At 35.9% G+C, this 22,082-nt stretch overlaps 1 protein-coding gene across 1 annotated transcript in view; it reads right to left on the bottom strand.

Moving 5' to 3' along the window:
- Positions 1-1,114: 1,114 nt before the first annotated feature.
- Positions 1,115-22,082, bottom strand: part of LOC148949089 (uncharacterized) — a 38,227-nt gene continuing 17,259 nt past the window's right edge. Inside the window, exons 2-4 of the mRNA XM_089093755.1 lie at positions 13,477-14,357; positions 7,097-7,190; positions 1,115-1,216 (exon numbers count right to left, since the gene is read on the bottom strand). Of these exons, the coding sequence (XP_088949881.1) occupies positions 1,115-1,216; positions 7,097-7,190; positions 13,477-13,889 (609 nt within the window). The 5' untranslated portion in view covers positions 13,890-14,357. The remainder of the gene's footprint in view (positions 1,217-7,096; positions 7,191-13,476; positions 14,358-22,082) is intronic.

The following is a 22,082-nucleotide window of genomic DNA, read 5'->3' as shown; positions in this document are numbered from 1 at the left end:
ATGAAGGCGGGAGATTTAACAGAGGCTAAAAGGCCAGGTTGGAACTTTTTCGTCTGGTCAGCAATTGAGGAGGCAGCGGGTTTACTTTTTACGACAATTTTTCATTCTGATGAAGAACGTTACACCTCTGAAATATCACTTGCAGCTTCAGGAAATATTTTATCAATAAAATCTTTCCTTAATAGTGGAGATAAAGGATTGGACGGTCAATTTTTAACACAACAGCATAGGTAGGTGGATTGGATTGGTCCTTGATGCAAGATGACTGAGCGGAAGAGGGCCAGGCAGAAGTTGCCTGTACTGCGAGATGTTGCTTATTTAGCTCAGACGAACTGTCAATTTTACGGGAAAGTTCATTCATGTGACAGGTTAACGTTGCAACGATCACTTCACCAACTGTTGGAATTTCACATGGTGAGTATATCACGAATTTCGGGATCTTACTGTTTTTCTTTCGATGCCGTAGATAACCGCTTACAAATGTCAAGGACATTTTCATCGTCTTTTTGGCATCTAATTAAACGTGTCCTAATTTCTAGCACCTGATGTAAAACCTCCTTTGCCTTTAGAATGGTTTCATGACTGAAAAACTTGGCGACTTAGCAATTATTGTTTCTACTTTGATACCATCGATCATCAATCGAGAAATAAAATTCAATATTGGATTTAAAATAATATCCGAGTCGTCCATTATTTCATAATTGCACTTACGGTAATAATATTCAATAGATAAAACTCCACTCCAAACCAATGTCAAAAACCGTTGCCAATATAAACTCACTCCAATCAAGCAGGCGGTGACGTCACAGTGGAGTTATAGCTTTGTAGTCCGCCATATTTCCACATTGAGCCAGCCATATTTCCAAATGTTTCAAAGGTTTTCTTTTGAACTAAAACTAATCGAAGTACACTGACTCCGCGACACGAAAAAAATATTTGTTGACTGTGGCACTGAAAATTGTTGTGAAAACGCAAATTTGGGCAATTTTAGTTATTTAGAAACTGACCGTACTGACAGTTCTGGTTTTAAAGGATCTGGTGGATTTTTGGAGTTTTTCAAATGGTCTGGCATATATTTGTTTCACCATCTGGCAATACTGTATTAACATCTCTTCTAGAAATCAGTTTCTAATGAGAAGGCATTCTTTGTTCCACACTTTTCTCTTTGTTTCTTCATGGGGTAATCTGGAACAAACTTCATATTTTTCTTTAGATTCTTCAAATAATTTGAAATAAAATTATCATATCAATTCATACAACATCATCAACGTTTTTTTTTGTGTTCAAACGATCTATCTCCATGGCGTAATTTTGCCCAAATCCTGGCAGGGGGTGGGAGGAACTGGAGCCCATTTTTAAAATCAAATGAATGCTTGAATTATGCAAGTTTATTTTAGTTTTGACAAGATTATTTTCAGAAACTAAATTTCAGCTGGGGAAGGGCAAACTGTTGTCTGAGAGGACTAGGGTCTAGAGGAAGCAGTTATCCCATCCCCCTCCTAGCCCCATAGAAAATTACACCCATGGCTATCTCCCGGTATTCTAAGACCGTGGGTTCGGTACTATCATAACTGGAGAAAAATAAAGCAAACAAAAAACAAATAAACACATCCGTGATCTTTGTTCTAGCAAAAAAAAAATGAAATTTCACACTTTTGCGGATAGGAGCTTGAAACTTCTACATTAGGATTCTTTGATACTTTGAATATGATAGTGCCATTTTTATGGGGATTCCGTGACAATTCAATTTGGTGTGCGTGTAACTAAACCCCCATGTAACTGAACACCAAGCATCTGAGCCACAGTAACTGAACCCCCGTGTAGCTGAACCACCGTGTAACTGAACTCCCGTATAACCGAACCACCGTGTAACTGAACCCCCGTATAACCAAACCCCGTGCAACTGAACCCCTGTGCAACTGAACCCTCGTGCTACAGCCCCCTCGTGCTACAAAATCCTCGTGCAACTCAACCACCGTACTTACATTGGGTAAAACACAATAGGGTTATGAACCATAGTTATTTAACTACGGTATAGTTATTTAACCTTTAAACTGTTTTAAATAAAATGGCCGTCCCAAAATTTAGATCGGATGTATTTGGGGGAAAAATAGGATGGGGTGGAAGCCCTCCGATCACTTTTAACTCAGAAAAAGTGCACTGGAAATTTTGATTTCCAATCGAATGAGCCCCCCCCCCAAAGTTCATACAAATTTTTGTCTACAATAACCTAATGTGTTAGCAATGAGCAACTTGCTTAACTTACAGCCCTTGCCCCAGATGCTGGAGGGGTTGTTAACCCCAAAGGCATGGTTTTTTGATCTTCAGACTATTTTGAACAAAATTTTTATTTTTATTTTGATCGGATGAATTTGGGGGGGGGATGTCAGTTAAGAGGGAAAGGCTGATTGTCCTGTGATTACCTTTGATGCTTCGAAATTGAATTTGAACTTTCAATTTCCAATCGAATGAGCCTCTTCCAAAGTATTTACGATCATCCCTTCTATAGAAACCTAAAATTTTAACAATTGGTAACTTGCAATAACATACAGATTGCTGATACAGGTGTATCAACAATTTTTTTTAGAATTAATTTAAAGGGCTTTTTCCACAAAATAAGTTTTTCAAAATAAAGTAAAGAGCTTCATTAAACAAAAAATTTACAAAAATCAAATCAAATAATCTACCAAGCGTGAAACTATCACAAATCAGCATCGATAAATAAATGAAACCCAAAACGAACAGAAATTACAATAATTAACCGAGTCAAAGTCAAAACGAGGAGAAATTAACATAAGTTGGGCGCAAAACACCCATGCCTTCCCTAGGCCAGAACAAAATTTGCACTTTACTGAAAAAATATAAATGTTTTTACTTTTATAACTTTTAATAATTCAAATAATATATATAATAGTATAGTAAATAGTATATGCATATTAAACTGACAATGCACATTCATTTGTGACAGCTTATTGTATCAAGATGAAACTTCTGGGGCATCTACCTGCTACTACTGCTATTAATACTGTTACTACTACTACTAATTCAACACTATTATTACTTTTACTGCTCCTACTACGACCTCTGCTACTATTAAACTAACGATATTAAGGCAACGCATATCAAGTTAAAAATTTGTCAGAATGAGGTATTTGAGGTGGAACTTGAACTAAATCAAAAGACACTATGTGCATGCAGATTTTCAAAATGGCATTTCTCAAAAAGGGATTTGTGTATTAAGTTGGAACTTTCAGAGAATCTTTAAAGGGAAAGTCAATTGACCAAAAGGAAATATGTGCACGCTCAGGCCTGGATTTACTACTAGGTCCCTAGGCCCGGACCAAGAAGCGCATAATGCTAGCGGGAGCAATAAATTATCACTGAGTAATTTTTTCCTGACAAAAACTGGACTGATGTGATTTATCGTCGCCAGGTGCACTCTGCCTATTCACAGAAAAGTGACTTTAAACAATACAGGATTTCCATGGTCACTTATAAACTGTCATATGTCTCCCAAGAATGGTAGCTGAGAGTTCGGTATTACCCCTCTCTTTCATCACTTTTCGCTCATCAGTTATGTTCTGTTAACACACAGTTACATGGGGGTTCAGTTACACGGGGGTTTAGTTAAATGGGGTTGAGTTGCACGTGGGTTGAGTTGCACGAGGGTCCAGTTAAATGGGGTTCAGTTGCGTGAGGGTTCAGTAGCACGAGGGTCCAGTTGCACGAGGGTTCAGTTACATGGGGGTTCAGTTACAGGTGGGTTTAGTTAAATGAGGTTGAGTTGCACGGGGGTTGATTTGCACGAGGACTCAGTTAGAGGCGGTTCAGTTTCATGAGGAGTCAGTACCACGAGGATTCAGTTGCACGGGAGCTAAGTTGTACGGGGGTTAAGTTGCATGGGGGTTCAGTTATACGGGGGTTCATTTACACGGGGGGTTCAGTTACATGGGGGTTCAGTTACACGGCGGTTTAGTTAAATGGGGTTGAGTTACACGAGGGTTCAGTTAAAGGGGGTTCAGTTTCATGAGGGTTCAGTAGCACGAGGGTTCAGTAGCACGAGGGTTCAGTTGCACAGGGGTTCAGTTGCACCGTGGTTCAGTTGCACGGGGGTTCGGTTATACGGTGGTTCATTCGCACTGGGGTTCAGTTGCACGGGGGTTAGTTTATACGGTGCTTCAGTTACAGGGGTTAAGTTGCTTGGGGTTCAGTTACACGGGTTTTCAGTTACAATGGAACCATCGATTTACCTATTATATATTTTGAATATTCCAAAACCACTCATCTCTTCATTCTTTTTATTTGTTATACCTTTTACTGGTTGTTCAATTTTGCATGTGGAGGATATTTTCTAGGAGATAACTATCTGCAGGGGTGTATTGGGCAGAAAAATTGTCTACAGGGGAGTAGTTCAAAGGGAATTCCTGGGGGTAATTTCCCATGAGGTGTGGAAATTTACCACAAGGGGAATTTTAAGAGGGCAAGGGAATGTTCAGTGTGGAAGATTTTTCAGGGGACAGACTAGAGCCCCACTGTCCAACACCAAACGTAAATATTATTGTACCCCCCCGTTGTTCCACTCCAATTCTTATTGTACCACCAGCTGTTCCACTCCAATTCTTTTTGTACCACAATTGGCTCAGTTTTTACCATGCCACCATAATCTTCCGCTATACGAAGCGTCACCTTATGTAAACGGTGTTATAAGTGGACAACTCTTCAATGTGTGCAGATATAGACAGAATCCAGAATAATATGTGCTAGGGCTAAGCTAAAATTCTTGGGATATTAAGCAGTAACTAAAATTTTTAACCTTCAGATTACCAAGACCGTTGATTTCAATTTACAACAGTAATATCTTAACAACAACAAATTCTACCATGTAGTAGAGGAGTCTTGCCAAGAACAACATCGATTAAATAGGTTTCTGGACCATTCTACTTTATCCATTAAAAAGGAACTGTGTGTAATTTCTTTATAGGGGGGAGGGTCTAAAAAGATGCACACTAACGTTTGGTCTTGATAGTGCATAATAATTAATGATCTACTGAATAGCCCATTGCATTCGACAAAAAAAACTCATGTCAGACCAGGATGCATGCGAAACTTGCAATGCGATTATGTAATAATGCAGGCAAACGTCCTGAATCAGGCTAGAACAATTTACAGAATACAGAATGGTTTTCTACGTTGAATATATAATTGCTTTTACATTTATTTTTAACAAATCTCCTTTGTAATGTATTTATTTCGTATATTAATTATAAATGTATTTTCAATGATTGCAATTACTGCCATTTTCATAACAGAGTACTCGCTTTGAAAAAATACTAAGAATAATCTTTTAAATCTGTTGAACTTCTCATTGCTGGAAATTTCTCAAATTTAGGAAGTAAGCCCCCTCCCCTCTCCTACCAGTAATATTTCAGGGTTCTTTGGGCAAGACCTTTTAAGGCTCCGAACATATCTGTGGATTATTAGAAAATATTCCCAGGAAAAATTCAGGTTTGTAATTTATAATATCCATAGCCTACTCATACGTTCACTGCAACATGTTCCCTTTTTTTTACAATTTATCGTTTCTTTTTTTTATTTTCTTCAAAAGTGGTCGCTTTTCATGGGACTAATTCTGTTCTCATAGCTATATTTTTTTCTTTTACACTTGCAAAACCCTCACAGAAGAGATTCATCCACACCCTTTTCGGAAACAATGGTATGTGAAATTCACGAGCATAAGTTTGTATGAGTCAAATGAAATTCGAGTGAATAGAACTTAATATCAAGTTCAGTCGATTGTCAATAATAAAATAACAAATAGAGAGAAAAATCTTTTTAAAGTTACTTGGTTAAACAACACATGCTTTCCTAAGCTTATCTTTCATATATTCTATCAAACAAAACCTGCTTTGTCGTCACATATTACGAGCACAGAACATTATCGCGGCAACTGGTAATTCTGGTGTTGAGAAAAAAAACAACTGATTTTTTTTAATGGGCTTCTCAAAATGAACTCAACTATAATTTTTTATAGACTTTATGGACTTGAATTGTATTTTTCTCTAAAATCTATTAATATAGCATTATTAGCAGCTTAGCAGCACTAAACTGCTGCTAAAATATTACTGAACCGGGTTTTTTGACAACTTATATGTACATAGTGTGTTTTGATTTAGTTCAACGTTCCTCTCATTATTCGTGAAAGCTTCTTCTTAATACCCATTGCCCTTTAGCAGACCCATGATCATACATATATCCCTTTCCCAAAGGGGTCTGGGGTTTCATGACATTCCCGGGAGCATAGTTACTTTAGCTTTCAACAATTTTAAACATGAAACCAATTTAAAAATATTCACGGGAAGAGAGTTAAAATGGGCAACAGAGAAAGGTGGATGCCCTCCTGCCACTTTTAACTCTTAAAAAGGGCACTGAAACTTTATTTTTTTAATTAAATACACCCCAACGTTTCTACGACCCACTGTTTCCTATGAATTGGCTCTGGGAAAAAAATAATAAATGAATTATATGGAAGGTTTATGGATTTTCAGTGCAAGCAACACTAAAGAGTTACCTATTTTGATGTCTTCCTTGACCAAACACCTTCAAGATGATGTCTAAATCAATCTTATAGCCCTATTAGCAGCATTTTAAGACGGAAGTTTGTTTTATAATCCAAAACTTTGCCTCATTCACAATGGGACCTCAATGGTAACATATAGTACGGTTTCATCTACAGTTAGCATTTCTCCTTCACCATAATATATGGAACAGCTCTTTCATAAGAATAACTAGACTGAATATTTTTACTATTTACTTCATGAAAATTCCCTTTGCATACCTTAATAATAAAATAGGCGAGGATCTAATGTTAAAATATCAGAACATTTAGCAAAATAAAGATATTTCTATTAAAATTGGATGAACAACAGAAAATCCTGGACAGAAACAGAATTGAAAGACAATCATCTAATTAGTAAAGAAGACTTTTCTCTAGATCTTGTCAAATCATTAAAAAAAACTTCTTACATTGCACCTTAGTCTAGCTGCGTTAACGATCTCTTTCCTAAGAGCTACTAGGTCAAATATCTTTACGACTTACTTTCTCAAAACTCCTATGCAGGTCTTGTATACAGGATAAATGAATTTCTAAAGTTACCGTATCAGAAATCATATTAAAAATAGTTGAATCCCTTCTGTAAATGAGTGAACAATATAATATTCCATGACAAACCAGAATGGAAAAAAAATTATCTACTGTGAAAATTCCCTTGATTATCAGTCAAGCCATTGAAACAACATAGCTTTCTTTAAAACTTGACAAATAATTGAAACGCTAATGTTAATAAGCAGCCGTTTCCCTCTCTTCCTACAGAGTTAAAGCACAGAACAAGCAGTTTCAGTTGTTGCTTAATTGCTAAAATTCAGGTATAAAGTTTGGAAACAAGGAAACTTGTAGCAATAAGCATTATACAAAGAACGGATAGATAAAAAATAACGATAAAAAACACCAAAAGTAAGTAAAATAGCAAGGTCCTAATAGCTTTAAGTCAAAATTGCTAAATAGGAGGTTAGCGGAATTGGCGATGTTAAATAATGAAGCAATGAAAAACTAATGAAAAGCGTTGAAAAGTGCTTTTATTCTGACAATTACAACACATTAATCAGCAGATTATATCGATGTATATAACAAAATGATATAAGCTCAATGCGTTAAACATTTTAAACTCGAAACCGCAAGTACAAGCACAGTCAGTATACTTCCTGTGAATTTTGGGTGAACTTGTAACATCTCTTTAAAACACGTAAAATGGTATAAATAAAAGTCCATGACTTCTACTTAATTTTTTTTTCATCTACTTGAATTTAGCTATATATATATATATATATATATATATATATATATATATATATATATATATATATATATATATATATATATATATATATATATATATATATATATATATATATATATATATATATATATATATATATATATATATATATATATATATATATATATATAAATATATATATATATATATATATATATATATATATATATATATATATATATATATATATATATATATATATATATATATATATATATATATATATATATATATATATATTAGTCACTCAAAAAGAATTTTAAACACCTCACAATACCCTGACTTCACTGTTAACTCAAATGACGAACTAAAAGACCCAAATAGAACTTAGTCGCTCGGAAAACAGCTTGTCTTTCAACCAATCATAAAGCATCGTTTTAACCAACCTATCAAGTTTTATATACCAGGTTTTATGAGTATACTGTTGTATATTATTGTGTATTTATACTAGCGGCTTTATATTTCATTCTAAAATACCTGGAAGGTCTAATGACAAACATTAATAATAGCTTTTATTTCACAAAGATAACAGTTAGGTACTGCTTTACCACTGCCTACAATCTAACCACCATTCTGGATACTAAGTCTTACCAGAGAAAGAATTTATGCATGGGTCTTTTAATAGGTCATTTGAGTTAATTATTTTTATTACCAAAACATACATTCAAATGTAGTATACATTGCACAATAGGAAAAAAAAGATGTTAATCTTAATTACGCAGAGATGCTTTTAACTCCATTTAATAGTAACACCAATAGCACTCACAATTTTTCTATTTCACTTACTCCTTTCATTAATTATTTTCTAGTTTGATAAACGATTATAACCGATTATAACGATTATAAACGATTGATAAACGATCTATTTTCTATTCAAACTCTTTTAATTACATTCTTTTAAATTTATGTCTTTACTCTTTTCGTAAATAGCTTTCTATCTTTAGTTCAAACCATTCTATTTACATTATTTAATTTGTTCTTGTACTCCTCTGACAAACAAATTTTATTTTCAATTTGAAGTTTAGCACCAGTGGTCTATTTAACATTGTCCATCTTGTTTTACTCTTATTCTTTTAGCTTGACGCGCATGCTCTTCTATCTTCTTACAATTAAGATTAATGTTCCCTGTGGAATATTTAGTGTGTTATCTTTCAATTCTCTCCTACGGTTTTGAAATATGAACAAAAGAAGACATTTTTACATCCTTCAATAGCTGAGATTTAGATCTATCAATCTGCCTATCATATTTAGAAAATTTGGTGTACATGATTTTAGATTGAAAATAAATTGAAAATTGGTTGAAAATAGTGGGAAAAAGACGATTTTTCTAAATTTTTTTTTTTTAATTGGATCCTTCGACAAGAAAAGGTATAAGCAATGTCATAATTCTGACTCAGTGAATGGATAGACTAGATACAAATGAATTCAACGATGTGTGAATTTTGCCCCTTTGATGCAAGTTACAGCTGTAGGCGTTTAAAACAGCTTGGTTTAGAGAGAAAATATAAGATTAGCTTTTGTGATCTTCTTTTAATTTCCAAAACCAATAGTTTATGTCAGAGGCACTCAATTCCGCCATTCCTCCTTAATTGATGCAATGAGACTTAAAAACAACTACCAAGTTTTCCAAGTCTTCGTTACTCAGATAGATCAAAACTTTCTCAGCGCAGTCATATGGTAAGTCAGTCAGGTTGTTAAAAAGAGAATATAAACTTCCAAGGCTAAGATTAAGTAACTTTTTCCGTTCCATACCCTTTCTAAAATGACTTTTTATTATGGTAGAATACAATGGAAATTCTATTGTATAGTTTGTCGATTTCAAAGCCTTTACAACATTTTCATTCCTCATGTACACTGCCAACAAGTTTGCCCCTTTTGTCAAAATGTCATAAAACGAAATATTACAATGACAAATCTTTTCATTTTTCATTCTTTCTAGTTCTCTAACACATTGACCCTGAAAATCACTCCCATCATCATCATAAACCAATGCAGTTCCTTATTTTATTTACTAATAGAAAATTTCTTTCACTTACATATAAATTTGCCACTTTCATTTTAGCTATGTGGCAGACAAGATATTCAGCAACTACTCAATTGCATTCATTAAGAGGTGTACGTCCATAAAAGCACTTAATATCTATGTCAGACCCAAATTCCAAAGGACTGCAAGAGCTCCTTTACGTGCAATAGAACAAGTAAAATCAAGTGCTGTTCTACTCCCCGAAGCCGCGCCACGCCGACATGACGGCGGCGAATATGTGATTTAGTATCGGCGGCGGCGCGCCGCTAGGCACCCCGAAATTCTTTTGGCGGCGTTCCGCCGATTTCTGACCGGCGGCGCGCCACGGCGCGCCAATTTTTCTGATTAAAAATAATAATAAAAATTCCACCTTGCCAAACATATTCAACATCAACTTGATCTTAGTAAGGATTTTTAAATGGTTGGCTAAGAACATACAAGAACAATATGACAAAACAGGAATTTTTTGGGCCGTGTGGAAAGTGCTTATGTTCACCATCGGTCAGACCTAGTAGAATTTCTGTTTTTAGCCACTAGACCCAGGGAAATCTATGTTGTGTTTATGTTTAACATCGCATTATTACTATAAAATCGCGTGTTTAGTCATTTTCTTCTTGTTAATGATTTGGGTTAATGTGTGTATAACTTTCAAAGCTTGAAGTTCAAACACCTCCTCTTCATAAAATACATACGAAAAGGAAGTGAAAAAAAAAAACTAGAAAAAAAAAAATTCACTATCAGTCCTGTCGTGCTAAACAGCCGTTTAGCTGGGGCACTTGTGGCCGGTAGAGCCAGAACTTGACGAGCGTAAACTGCCACTCGCGGGATCTGATACTAGCATCGGACCTTGGGGTCCCGAAGAATGCCGCAGATGGGCTTCTTCTTTGTATCTGCTGAAATAAGTTGTTTTTATAAGGGAGAACTAACCTGCACCTTTGCCATAGGGCTCCTGCGCCCTACACTACAGGGGGAACTAAACTGCACCTTCACCCTCTCTTCTTATCAACACGGAATAATCCTCCAAAAATCTTTTCTGAAAGAAGTGGTCAAGTTATGAAGTTTCAAGTCAAAGTTTAAGGCTACTTCAACTTCAGTGTGCTCTGCTCACTGTGCAAAAAAATGTAATTAATTTCTATATATATATTTCTATACTAGCTCTCTTTTCCAGATTAATTTAAAAAAAAATTTCCACAAAATAAGTTTTTCAAAGAAAAGTAAACAACTCCATTAAGCAAAAAATGAGCAAAAATAAAATCAAATAATCTACCAATCGGGAAACTACCACAAATCAGCATCGATAAATAAATGAAACCCAAAACAAACAGAAATTACAATAAATAACCGAGTCAAACTCAAAACGAGCAGAAATTAATATAAGTTGGCCTCAAAACCCCTATGCCTTCCCAGAACAGAATTTGCACTTTACTGAAAAAATATAAATGTTTTTACTTTTATAACTTAAATCAAATAATATTAACATTTTGATTACTAAATATCAGCATACGTATGTTAAACTGACAATGCACATTCATTTGTATTTTGTTCAATAAATTACAAATTTTGTTCTGGTCTTGGGAAGGCATAGGGGTTTTGAGCTCAACTTATCTTAATTTCTACACGTTTTGAGCTTGACTTTGTTATTTATTTTAATTTCTGTTCGTTTTGGGTTTTATTTTTTTATCGATGCTGATTTGTGGTAGTTTCAAGCTTGGTAGATTATTTGATTTTATTCTTGCTCATTTTTTGTTTAATGGAGTTCTTTACTTTTCTTTGGAAAATTTATTTTGTGGAAACAATTTTTTAATTAATTTCTGTTCGTTTTACATTTACATAGTCTTTTCAGGGAAAAAAAAATGATACTTTAAATCTTTTCGTTTTTTTAAGAATTAATAGTTTGGCTTGCTATTTGTATGCTGGAAAAAATTTCAGCAATTTTTAACAGCATAGACCCTTTTAAAAATATGGACACTAATAGTTGTGTTTAATTTAGTTTCATACCTCCTCTAGTTGACCTGAAATGGAAAACTTGATAACATTCGCAAAAAAATCTGTTTACTTTCTTGGATAGCTTGGATACACTTACGCTATTTTGATTTGGTTAAATTTTAAGAGCAGAAGTAGCCCCGAAAGTTTAAACATCATACCCTCAGTCGTTCTTGGGATACTACTGAGATGCCTTATTGGGAATTAGCATTAACACAGTGCATTTTGATTTAATCTTAAGGCAACATTTACTTTTTAAAAAAAATGGAAATTGGGAGGGTGGGTGTGGGAGGGGGTTAGTTTACCTCCAATCACTTTCGACTATTAAAAAGGACATCAGCCCTTTCTATTTTCAATCGAACGGGTGCTTTTCGAAGTTCCTACGACAACTCCTTCGATACGAAGTGCCCTGGTCTAAACAACAGCAACAACAACAAAAATGATACATTATACCCACATGGATCTTTACTATAAAAATGTCAAGCCTTCCAATAACTTTTGATTATTAAAAAGGGCACTGGGCCTTTCGATTTCCAATCAATTGATCCCTTTTTGAGTTTCTACGACAACGCTTTCTATAAACACCTTATATGCCCCCATGGCATAAATTACAACCCTTATCCTATGGGCTGTGAGGGTGGTTGTCATCCTCTAAGACCTAATGTCCAGAACTTTCAACTACGTTAAACAAAATGGCTGTCTCAAAATTTTGATTGGATGTGTTTAGGGAGGTGGTGGGCGTGGAAGGGGTGTTAGTTGCCTTTCAATCACTTTCGACTATTAAAAAGGGCACGAGCCACTACAATTTCCAATTGAATGAGCCATTTTCGAAGTTTCTACGACAACTTCTTCGATACGAAGTGCCTTGGTCTAAAGGAAAAAAATAATAAATAATACATTGTGCCAACATCGTTCTTATATACCCCCAGGTCATAACTTAAAACTCCTGCCTTAAAGGTTGTGGGGAGTAACCTCCTCAAAAACATATTTTCTCTCTGGAAATCAGTTACTCTGAACAAAATGGCTATCTTAAAATTTTGATTGGATGTGTTTCGGGAAATGGTGGGCGTGAAAGGGGTGTTATCTGCCTTCCGATCACTTTCGACTATTAAAAAGGGCACTAGCTATTCCAATTTCCAATCGAATGATTCCAATTGAAGTTTCTACGACAACTCCTTCGATACGAATTGCCCTGGTATGGAAAAAAAATAATACATTGTGCCAACATTGTTCTTTACTAAGGCAGCGTGATTGCTCTGCCTATAGTAACATCCTGAATTGCCAAATGCTCTTGTACCTACCTCTTTTCATCCAAAAAATCAGAAAGAAAATGAACAGAACTTTAAATTGGAAGGTAGAATTTTTGTTTCAAGAAAAATTTCTTCTTCTTCTTCCTACGAACCGATATACCTGGCGAGCCCAAGATGACAGTATTTATCTTTAAGAAACAGATTAGCCGGGTTTAACGGTTGAAGCCCGGAGGTCGATATCGATAAGCAAAAAAGAGAGAAAAAACGCCGCCGCCGATAGAATCAGCGGCGGCGTCAGCGCGCTGATGCAAGCTCGGCGGCGCGCCACCGGTTTTTTTCGGCGGCGCACCGCCGACTTTTCGGCGCGGCTTCGGGGTCTAGTTCTACCATTCTCATCTTTAAGGTTTTGGCACCATTTTCTAATAATAGCACCACAATCTTTTCATTGTCATTTTCAGCTGCAATATGGAGCGCAGTTCTACCATCATTGTCTCTAAGGTCAGCTTTGGCACCATTTTCTAATATTAGTTCTACAATCTTATTGTAACCCATTTGAGCTGCAATATGCAGCGGAGTCTTCCCAGATTCATCTTGGGCATTTATGTCAGCTTTGTAGCTTATCAATAAATTAGCAACTTCTTTCTGTTTGCGTTCTACTACAGTATGCAGTAAAGTTACACCATAATTATTTTTAGCTTCAATTCTGGCCCGTTTGTCAAGAAGTATGTTAATAATTTCCATGGCATTATTCTTAATGGCATAGAGAAGTGGAGATTCACCAGATTTACCTTCAGCATCAATCTTAGCACCTTTATCTAAAACCAGCTTAACAAATTTCTATATTTCCACAAAAAACAGCATTATGAAGAGGCGTATCAGAAGGTCCATAAGAAGAATTTTTAATGTTAACTTCACAACTACAATCTAAAAGTAGTTTTGCGATTGATATATCTTTGTTCTTCAAAGCACCACAAAGTAATACATATCCATCTGACCATTCTTTTGAGTAAGACAGCCCGAAGGTATTGATTAACTCCCTTGTTCTTTCAAGTTTTCCTTCACGAACTGCACATACTAAATCGTAGTTTATATTGAAGATATCTAGCATGGCTGCTTAAGTTGCTGTCCACAATTATCAGGATATTCCTGGTTAAAATTGATGTCCTATAATTGAATCTTCTTCTTTAAATGAATGTTTTTTGTTATTACCTGAAAAAAGCTTTATAAGACCTTTCTTAAAACTCATTTTATACGAAGGGGGGGGGGGCATACGTAAAAATGCACATACCTATTTTTATATCTCTTACTTATAAATGATAGGCAGGAAAATTATGGCAAATAAAAACAACTTTATTATGGGTGTGTAAAAGAATTTTGATGTGGTTAGAACTTAGTTTGGGAGTGATGTAAAACTCAAGGAGGAGCCATAGAAGTGCCCCTCCCCTTCTCTAAACAACAACAAACATTAAAACATTCATCAAAACAGGCAAACAAAAAATGATTCTCACGTTTACCTCCTTCTTAAATAAATCATTATGGAGTTTGTTGCAGATTCACTTTTTTATTCTCCTTCGCAGTCTATTTTATGCTGTACATTTTACCCTCTATTGTAACGTTCTATTGCATGGGCGTAGGGAGGGGGGGGCAGCTGCCCCCCCCCCCTAGACCTTCAAATTTACATTAGATATGGCTGAAAAAGCGGATGGTTGGAAAAGCAGTTGATAAAAGGCCCTCCATCATACTATCGACCGCCCCCCCCTAGACAATATGCTGCCTACGCCCATGTTCTATTGTCATCTGCATTTTTGAGCCTTACGACCTTTCCGTTCGAATGGGCAAAAAGTACAATCATTGCATAGATGATTGGATAATAACATTAAAACAAATACATTTGTAATGTAAATTTTTTTAATGTTTTTGCTTGGGTACTAATGTGTTACGAATTTAGAGTTTTATTGTGACAAAACTAGGTTCATCGGTTTGATGGAGTGTTTGAGCTGTGTTTGAGGAATTGACTAATGATTTCCTGGATCAATAATTTTATCCCCTAACAGCAATTAATGAAAAATACTATGATTGAGTAAAACTTTTATGATTGAAAAGTTTATTTTAGGCATTTATAAGTGAAGATTAAAAAGTTTATTTTAGGTATTTATAAGGGGGATTGCATGAAGGATGCAGAAGTATATTTATTCTAAACTGAGGTTGATGAGAGAACAAAAGAAAGTAAGTTTACAAACAACGAGATTTGGTTGGACTACCCAAAGTAATCTGAATGCATATCCTCGTAAAACGTTAGTATTATCCCCATATGTACTTTAAAGACACCCATAGGGGGTGTACCTGGAGTTGCTAACCCCTCACTAATTTTTTTGTTTCTAAATGACTTGTTTCTTCAGGGCAAGGCATACATGAATTTTGCGCAATAGTTTAGGAGATGTAATTGTTTACATACAGAAATTCAATTGAGGATGAGCGGGGACACTCCAGATTCGGACGGCACGCTCCTCAAGAGCATTTTTCAAGACGAATAGAATAGATACGAAGGTGTTATTGTTTGTTTGGTCTAGTGTTCACACGTGGCTGTTACATCATAATTATGCAATTTAAATGAGGATCATGGTTAGGTACAGGTGTTATTGTTGATTTGTTATGCACAGGTGGTTGTTACATCATAATTATGCAAATTCAAACGAGAATGAGATGGTTTTATCAGGAAACAAGGGGTGGTTTTCCTCATTACTGGGTTTACCCAAGACAGCACAGGTGACTGTTGCGGTATAGCTTAGCGGGTGCAATATATTTAAGTCGATGAATAATTACGTAAGCATAATTGTGAAAAGAGTTTTGACCACGGCATTGTTGAGAATCAATTAACTCTGAACAAACCCGGACAAGGCAATTCTACCTCTCTTGGCGATATTCCGGAACAAAATGTGCGATGACTTAAGATGGTTGCGAAAGAGTTTCCAATGATTTCAGAAATATTTGACGGGTACAAGATATGAATGCAAGACCTGAGGTTTTCTATATTTATACGGTGACGCGTTAGTTAACTGAACCAACAGGTCAATGATGTTTTGGTGTTCTACACTTTTCAAGACATTTCAAAACATACTTCAAGATTTACTTCTCCACAACATTTTCCCAAGACGCTTGTTAAGTGCCCTCCCCCCCCCCCCGCATGTGCACTAGGATTCATGCCAAACCCTAAGGGCATTTGTTTCTTATTTCATTTGTTTGTTTCAACCAGGGTTGTTTGACTTTTTTCCCAAAAAATAGCATTATCAAAGCGGAATTGCTTTGATTCTCTCATTCTTATGTTTCAACAAAGGTTGTTTGACTTTTTTCAATAAAAAAAAATAAATATAGCAATACCAAAGCGGAATTGCTTTGTTTCTTTTCTCATTTTTTTGTTTCAACCAGGGTTGATCAAATTTTTTTCTACAAAAATACTAATACCAAAACAAGGTCTAAAATAATTTCCTTGCATAAAAGTGTGTCTTTGTATGTTTGAAATTCTTTAATGCATATGCATTTTTAAACTTCCTAGGAGATGGGAAACTGTCCCTTTGCCATCTTTTGTGTGTAAGGAAGATTGTTTTAGTGACATTAGAATTGAATATTGAACAAAATATCAACATTTCCTCATTCTTTTGTTTCAAGCAGGTTTTTTCATCTTTTTCCCCAAAAATAGCAATATCAAAGTGAAATTGCTTTGTTTCTTTGGTACTTATGCATTATGCGGTACCCACCGCTATATACTGTATAAAGAAACCAACAAACGGGTATTTGCTAGATAAATGGTTTGCAAAGCGTGATTTGTTATTGCGGTTACAATGTTTAAACTGTTGTTTTTTGGGGTTTAGGGGGGGGAGGGACCCAGGTTACGTATTTAATATATGCTATGCTTTACCCCCCCCCCCCTAATGTGCAAATATATAACCCAAATTTGTTTCTAATCTATTATATATTCATCTTAATTTATTTTATTTCATTAGCATTAACCAAACTTGACTTCTTTTGTGGGTATCGTATAATGCATAAGTACCGTTTTTTTCTCATTCTTTTGTTTCAACTAGGGTTGTTCAACCTTTTTCCAAAAAATAGCAACACCAAAGGAGGGTCTAAAATAATTTCATACGGTACACACATTCTAAAAGTTACAGAGAAATAACAAACACACCTCTGACCCCCTGCACACAGCACAGGAGTCCAAGAGACAGGCCACCAAACATGAAACATTCCATCCTATTACCGAAACTGAGGTTGACTAAGCAGCTCCTCATATGGAAAAGATTCCATTCATCACATTACTCAGCAGTCCCTTCTCTAATAATCAAGTCTGATTCCATGCCATTAGAAGCCCATAAACACACAATAAAAATTTTTCAACAGAAGGTTCATTGATCAGGACACAAGGCAATAGGCTAATAATGCCAACAAAGAAATTGAATGTTTAATACAAAAAAAAAATAAGTAAAGATGAGAAAGAAGTGTAAATACTGTCTTGCAAGTATGAAAATTAAGCACATACAATTGGTTTATTACTAAAAAATTACACACACTCTAAAGTAGCCTGGTTAGGCTACTTTGACTTCTCTGCTTTTTTCTTGATTTGGATATAGATGCTTCAAAACATAATCAACAGGGTCATTTACCCAATAGTAAATTAGGTCCCTGAGCAAAACAAAAGATCACTACTTTCAACTCAAGAAGGAATTGTATGCCATTGTTTTAGATATCATCAGTAACACCATTACACATATAGAAGGAAATCAATGTAACCAATAGATCACTGACGGATCCAGTCAATTCAAACAAAGCCCCCATTTGAATACAGTGCCTCATGGCAAACCCACAACCTCATGAGTTAAGCATCAAGCGTAGACATGCCAAAAAACACACCAATGCAGATACCTTATAACTTGGACCCCTCCCTGCAAGAAGAACTAGACATTCAAATCAACTAAATTCCATTTCTGCCTGTGAACAGACAATTCAAGAAATCTATATATAAAAAAAATAAATAAATAAATAAAATAAAAAAAAATAAAAAAACAGAACAAGACCCCAAACTAAATATTTTTAAATCATAGGCAACGCTATAGCGTTGCCTATACTAAAGACCATACGGCTCCAATGTTTTATTACTATTATTATTTTTTCCCAGAGGCACTTCATATATAAGGGGTCGTCGTATGAACATCGAAGGGGGCACAAACGACTGGAAATGGAGAGTTCTGGTGCCCTTTTGAAGGGTCAAAAGTGATTGGAAGGCAAATAACACCCCTTCCACGCACTCAATTTTCCCTAACACATCCTATCAAAATTTTGAGATAGCCATTTTGTTCTAGGTAGTTGATTTCCAGATAGAAATTATGTTTTTGAGGAGGACACTATCCCCACAGCCCTCAGAGCAAGGGTTGTAAGTTATGCCCTGGGGGAATATAAGGTTTTTATAGAAAGCGTTGTATTAGATACTTAAAAAAGAGTTCATTCGATTGGTGATTGTAACGACTAATGCCCTTTCTCATGGTTCAAAACGACTGGAGGGTAACGAACCCCCCTCTCACACCCACCTTTCCCCCACACACATCCAATCGAAATTTTAAGATAGCTATTTTGTTCAACATAGTTAAGAATCCTGAAAATTAGGTCTTTGGGGATGACAACCCCCCCCCCCCCGCCGTCGGGCAAGGATTGTAAGTTATGCCCTGGGGGCATTTAAGTTTTTTTTTATAGAAAGTGTTATCGTAGAAACTTCAAAAAGGGCTCATTTGACTGGAAATTTAAATGGCTAGTACCATTTATAATAGTCGAAGGTGATTAGAAGGCAACTAACACCCCTTCCACGCCCACCATTTCCCCAAAAACATCCGATCAAAATTTTGAGATCGTAATTTTGTTCAACGTAATTGAACATTCTGGAAATTATATCTTTAAGCAGGACACTCCCCCCAGAGTCTTCAGGGCAAGTGTTATAAGTTATGCCCTGGGGGCATATATGGTTCTTATGGAAGAATTGCTTGTATAGACTTCAAAGAAGGATCATTTGATTGGAAATTGAAAGTCCTAGTTCACTTTTTAAGTGTCAAAAGATATCGGAGGGTAACCAGCCCCCCCCCCCACCCTTTCTTCCCAAATGCATGCGATAAAAATTTTGAGAAGGCTATTTTGTTAAAAATAGTTCTAAGATCGTATAACAAAACTCCGGTGTCGACTCCTCCCCCAGGGACCCGGGGGCAGGCGTTGTAAGTTATTCCCTGGGGGCATATATGGTTCTTATGGAAGGGATGCTTGTATAAACTTGAAGGAAAGCTCATTTGATTGGAAATTGAAAGTTCTAGTTCACTTTTTAAAAGTCAAAAGAGATTGGAGGGCACCTAGCCCCCCCCAACGCCCTTTTTTCCTCAAACCCATCCCATAAAAACTTTGAGATAGCCATTTTTTTTAATAGTTCAAAGACCATATAATAAAAACTTTAGGGTCAATACAGCCCCCAGGGCCCGTGGGCAGGCGTTCTAAGTTATGCTCTGGGGGAATATATGGTTCTTATGGAGGGGATGCTCGTAAAAACTTCAGAGGGCTCATTTGATTGGAAATTGAAAGTTCTAGTTCAGTTTCTGAAAGTCAAAAGAGATTGGAGGGCAACTAGCTCCCTTCGCACCCCTTTTTCCCCAAATGCATGAGATAAAATTTTTAGATAGTCATTAAGTTAAAAATTGTTCTAAAGTCAGATAAAAAAAACCCAGGTATCGACACAACCCCCCAGGGCCCGGGGGCAAGCGTTATAAGTTATGCCCTGGGGCATATATGGTTCTTATGAAAGGGATGCTCGTATAAACATCAGAGAGGGCACATTTGATTGGAGATTGAAAGTTCGAGTTCACTTTTTAATATTCTAAAGAGATCCGAGGGCAACTAGCCCCCCCCCCCCCCCGCCTTCTTTTTTCAAACCCATCTGATGCAAATTTTGGGATAGACATTTTGTCAAAAATAGTTCAAAGGTCGGATAAGAAAAACTCCGGTGTCAATACAACCCCCCTGGGCCCGGGGAAGGCGTTCTAAGTTATGCCCTAAAGGCAAGTATTGTTAACATGAAAGGGATGCTCGTATAAACTTTATAGAGAGTTCATTTGATTGGAAATTGAAAGTTTAGTTCACTTTTTAAGAGTCAAGACATTTGAGGGCAACTAGCCCCCTCCTCCCACACCCTTTTCCCCCAAACCCATCTGCTACAAATTTTGAGATAGCCAGTTTTTTTAAAATTGTTCAAAAATTAGATAACAAAACTCCAGTGTCAGCACACCCCTCTGGGCCGGAGGGGTAGGCGCTGTAAGTCTTGTCCTGTGGGCGTATATGGTTCTTATGAAAGGTATGCTGGTATAAACTTCATAGAGGGCCCTTTTGATTGAAAATTGAAAGTTCTAGTTCACTCTTCAAGAGTCAAAAGATATCCGAGGTCAACTAGCCCCCTCCCCCCACACACCCTTTTTTTCCCCAACCCGATCCGATAAAATTTTTAAAATAGCCATGTCATTAAAAATAGTTCAAAGGTCAGATAATAAAAACTCCTGTGTCAACGTAACCCCCCAGGGTCCGGAAGCAGGCTTTGTAAGTAATGCTCTGGGGGTATATATAGTGCTTACGGAAGGGATGCTCGTATAAACTTCAGAGGGCCCATTTTATTGGAAATTGAAATTTCCTGTTCACTTTTTAGGAGTCAAAAGAGATCGGAGGGTGACTAGCCCCCTCCCCCATCTCCACGCCGTAAATGCATCAGATAAAAACTTTGAGATAGACATTTTGTTAAAAATAGTTCAAAGTTCAGATATCAAAAACTCCGGGTGTCGACACAACCTTTGTTTTGATTTGCTTTGAAAAATCGACGTACATTATGTTTCACGAACAGTAAATCAGTATGCAACAGGTTTTACGAACAAAACATCAGCACGGAATAAGTTCCATGAGGAAAGCCGGTTTCACGAGGAGAAAAAATCAATGTACAAGTCTCACGAAGAGAAAAATCAACATGCAACAAGTTTAATAAAGAAGAAATAAAAATATAACTAGTTTCTCGAAGACTTAAATCAAGATACATTCAGTTTCCTTCCTGAAGAAATAATCCACATGCAACAAGTTTTACGAACGAAATCAACATGCATCATATTCCACGAAAAAAAAACCAGTATGAATCAAATTTGAAATAAATCAGCATGCAACAAGTTTCACGAAGAAAAAATCGACATACATTATGTTTGACGAACAATAAATCAGCATGCATCAAGTTTCACGAACAAAAAAAAACATGCAACTTGTTTCACAAAGAAAAACATCAAGATAAAATAAGTTTCATGAAAGAAAAGATCAATGTATAAGGGATTTCACGATGAGCAACTAAAAGTGCAAGAAGTTTCATGAGGAAAAAATTAACATGCAATGGGTTTCATGAAGAAATAATCAATATTCAACATGTTTCATGAACAAAAAAAAAACTATGTAACTAGTTTCACGATGAGAAAAAAAATTAACGTAGAACAACTGTCACGAAGAGAAAGAAATATAATATGCAGCATTTTTCACGAAGGAAAAACGAACTTCCATGAAGATAAAATAAAATACAACAGGTTTTATGAGGAAAAATTAACATACAATAAGTTTCATGAAGAAGAAAAAAATCGATATACATTGGCCTTGTTTGAAAATTCTGAGATAGTCAATTGATTCGAAAAACTATACGCATATTGAGCCAACTGTTTCACAGGCAGTAATTCCGTACGGTAGGGCTTGGTTTTTAAAGGTGCAGGTAGCATTACAAAATAATGGCTAACATAGACGTTTATTTTAGTCAAAAAGACTGTCCCATGGTTCCAAAGGCTCCTGGTAGTTCTACAAAATAAACGGTTAACATATACATTTATTTTAGCTAAA

Source organism: Artemia sp. Qi Xiang Cuo, chromosome 8 (assembly GCF_049724085.1).
Source record: "Artemia sp. Qi Xiang Cuo chromosome 8, ASM4972408v1, whole genome shotgun sequence".
Lineage (NCBI taxonomy): Eukaryota > Metazoa > Arthropoda > Branchiopoda > Anostraca > Artemiidae > Artemia > Artemia sp. Qi Xiang Cuo.
This window is presented reverse-complemented; position numbering and strand designations above follow the sequence as displayed.